We start from the raw sequence: 3369 nt of genomic DNA, 5'->3' as shown, positions 1-3369 counted from the left end.
GCACTATGTGACCATCATGAGCAGAGGCCGTTGCATTGGGCTGATAGCAGCCTCCTGGGTGGGAGGCTTTGCCCACTCCATAGTACAGATTTCTCTCTTGCTGACACTTCCATTCTGTGGACCCAATGTCCTTGACACTTTCTACTGTGATGTCCCCCAGGTCATCAAACTTGCCTGCACAGACATCTTTGTACTTGAGCTGCTGATGATTTCCAATAATGGCCTGGTTGCTACTCTGTGGTTTGTGTTGTTGGTGGTGTCATATACAATCATTCTGATGATGCTTAGGTCTCAGTCAGGAGAGGGCAGGAAGAAAGCCATCTCCACCTGCACCTCCCACATCACTGTGGTCACCCTGCACTTTGTGCCCTGCATCTATGTCTATGCCAGACCCTTCACTGCCCTCCCCACAGATAAAGCCATCTCTGTCACCTTCACAGTCATCTCCCCTCTGCTAAATCCCTTGATCTATACTCTGAGGAACCAAGAGATGAAGTCAGCCATGAGGAGACTCAGGAAAAGACTTGGACCTTCTGATAGAGAAGAGCAATAGCTCTTCCCCATCACAACATTTTCAAACATTTGCGTGTAAAATAAGCTTTATTCTCTATACTTGTTTGTCATTTTTCTTCCCACTGTGGCATAAAACAGCTCAAAAGATATCAAATTAATAGTTTTATTTCTCCCATGTGTTTTCAGTATGTAAAATATTGTCTCACAAAATCACCAAGTCAATCTCAAAATATAAAGAAATAGATACATGAATTAGATCATTCCATACTGTAATCATACTTTAGTTCTGCTTTGCTTTTGTGCTTTGTTTTCTGACACAAGTTTCATTATACAGTCTGGTTTGCTCTGGAACTCACTATATAGCCCAGGCTAGCCTCAAATTCTCAGAAACCTTCCTGTATCAACCTCATAAGTGCGGAGATTAGAGTTGTGAACCACTATACCCAGCTAGATTTTCATGTTTAAAATTGATTTGATTTCTGGAACAGAGCCTTCATAGAAAAAAAATAGAAATGACTTAGTGCTGTGAACTAGGTCCCATGTGTCTAAATCAACAGTTAGACTTAAAAACACTGTTAGAATCCATGCACACAATAGTGTGATCACAATGCAATGAAGTAGTGCTTAGAAATATTCTAAGTCCAATCAACCTATGTTGTGAGCACATACAGAAAGCCCTGGAAGCCTGAACTCAGTGTAATCACATACAGAATGTATTTCCTTCTTCTTTCTGTATCATTGTATCTGGGAAGACTGAGATAAAGAATTCAGTGAAATGTTTCTAAAAGTTAGTAATAGTAATTACCATAACTGATAATAATGCAGAATCACATTCACATACTAGACTTACGGGAAGTGGGGTTTAGACATTAACATTTCTTATATTTAGAAAGATAATACCATGCATATATTGATCTTGCATTGTTTCCCTATGGAGGGGTAGCTGAAAAGCAAATATATCATTATTTTTACAAGAAGATGCTGGAATGTTACCATCAGATAAAATAGTGTATTTGAAAATTATGCATAGATTTACACTAAGATCAAATATTGTTGCGATAGTTCAGATCAAAGTAAATTTTACAACGAAAGATATTAAGCACTTGAGTAATGAAATAAATAGCATAAATGTTTAGAGAAAAAAGTAAAAGATATTTTTGTAAAGCGCTGTTCTGGTTACTTTTATCAGCTTGACACAAGCTAGGATCATCTGGAAAGAGGGAACCTTAATTGAGAAAATGCTTCTATAAGACTGGCCTGTAGGCAAGTCTGTGGAGCATATTCTTAATTAGTGGTTAATGCCAGGGGGCAGCCTACTGCGGCCTTGCCACCCCTGATCCAGTGGTACAAAGTTATTTTGTTTCATATTGTTTTGTTTTGTTTTTAAAACAAACTAAGCAAACCATGAAAAGCAAGCCAGAAATGGTTGGGGTAGTATCACATAACAGAGATGGGATACAAAAAAAAAAAAAAAAGGTAACTGATAAACATGGAGAAGAAAGTGAATGAACATAATAAAGGCTGAATATCAGAGGAGTTTCTAGAGAAAATAATAGGAATGAAGAAGCAGTGTTTTAAGAGAGAATAGCTAAGAACTTTTCACAGCTGATGAATTATACAAACGTGAAACCTATCATATCAGATTCTGAGGGCTGAAATGGGGTGTTGCCTGTGCAGGTTCAATGGCACAGTTAAGCAGGCAAAAAAGAAATCAACAAACTTGGAGATGGGTCCACTGAAATGTATAGTCTGAATTTGACAAGCACACCCACATTTAGACTCTGAAAAGCCCAACCATGCAGGTACCACTGTGATCTTCTTTTATGACCAGTGTATTGGATGAAAGAGGTGCAGGCAGCTTTTGAATGGCCCAGAGCTGGTCATGGAGAATGCCACAGGACTACTCAGACTCAGATGCAGCATCTCCTCTTGTCTACAATACAAACATGAGAAAGTGGCTGAAGCCCATTGAGGAGATGAGCATGATTACAAAGTAGAAAGAATGTTAACACTATAAAGAATCAAATAGATATGAGTATAAAATTTGAAAGTTCAATAAGTCAAGGTCCTAAACTAGAGGCAAAGACCTCTGTAAGATCATCCTAGAGACGTAGCTGGTGATTGGGCTTTCTGAGCATTGCTCAGTCAACAATTATTTAATACTTATTGTATGTCAAAGAAACAAATCAATCAATACTTTGAGAGAAAACATAAATTGCACAATCTGAGAAACATAAAGATAACTAAAGAGAAATAAAGAGAATCATAGACATGATGAGATACTATGAAGCAAAATAACCTACACATGACAAGAGTCCTAGGATAAGTAATGGACTGAAACTCACAACTCTTGTTTAAAAATATTATATATAGATATAGAGATAGAGAGATATATATCATACATATGCACCTATCTAAGAAGTTACATCAAAAACACTACACTTAAAATACCATAATAAAACTGTCCAAAAGACAATACTAGAAATAATCAGGAAGAAATGAGTTATCACATACAACAAATATTCAATCACTTTAAGAGCTGAATTTTCATCAGAAACTGATTCAAAGACATGAAAACAAATTCAAATTGCTAACAGAGAATGCCAGTCAAAAAGAATTATATTTACAATGACAATGTAGAAAAGAATTAAACATTATCATAGAAATAAAAGTAGATTGTATATAACATCTTTCCCTATTAAAAAAAATAATGAAAGTTCTAGATAAAAATGCAGGGCATTCAGTAAAATATACAGGCATAAGTAAAGACTTTCTAATAAAATCCTAGTTGCTTAGAAGGTAAGAAAAAGATTTAATACATTGAATCTTATTAAATTAAAAGGCTTGTAAAGCAAT

At 36.0% G+C, this 3369-nt stretch overlaps 1 protein-coding gene across 1 annotated transcript; it reads left to right on the top strand.

The window, feature by feature from the left end:
* The first annotated feature begins 6 nt into the window (after window positions 1–6).
* Window positions 7–786, top strand: LOC114615985 (olfactory receptor 4D11-like). Its single transcript, XM_028761552.1, has one exon. It carries the CDS (start codon window positions 17–19, stop codon window positions 551–553), a length of 537 nt encoding a protein of 178 aa, XP_028617385.1. The 5' UTR covers window positions 7–16; the 3' UTR covers window positions 554–786.
* The last annotated feature ends 2583 nt before the right edge of the window (window positions 787–3369 follow it).

The sequence above is a fragment of the Grammomys surdaster genome, unplaced genomic scaffold (assembly GCF_004785775.1).
Source record: "Grammomys surdaster isolate TR1022 unplaced genomic scaffold, NIH_TR_1.0 215325, whole genome shotgun sequence".
NCBI lineage: Eukaryota > Metazoa > Chordata > Mammalia > Rodentia > Muridae > Grammomys > Grammomys surdaster.
Note: the sequence above shows the minus strand (reverse complement) of the source record. Positions and strands in the feature narration are given on the sequence as shown.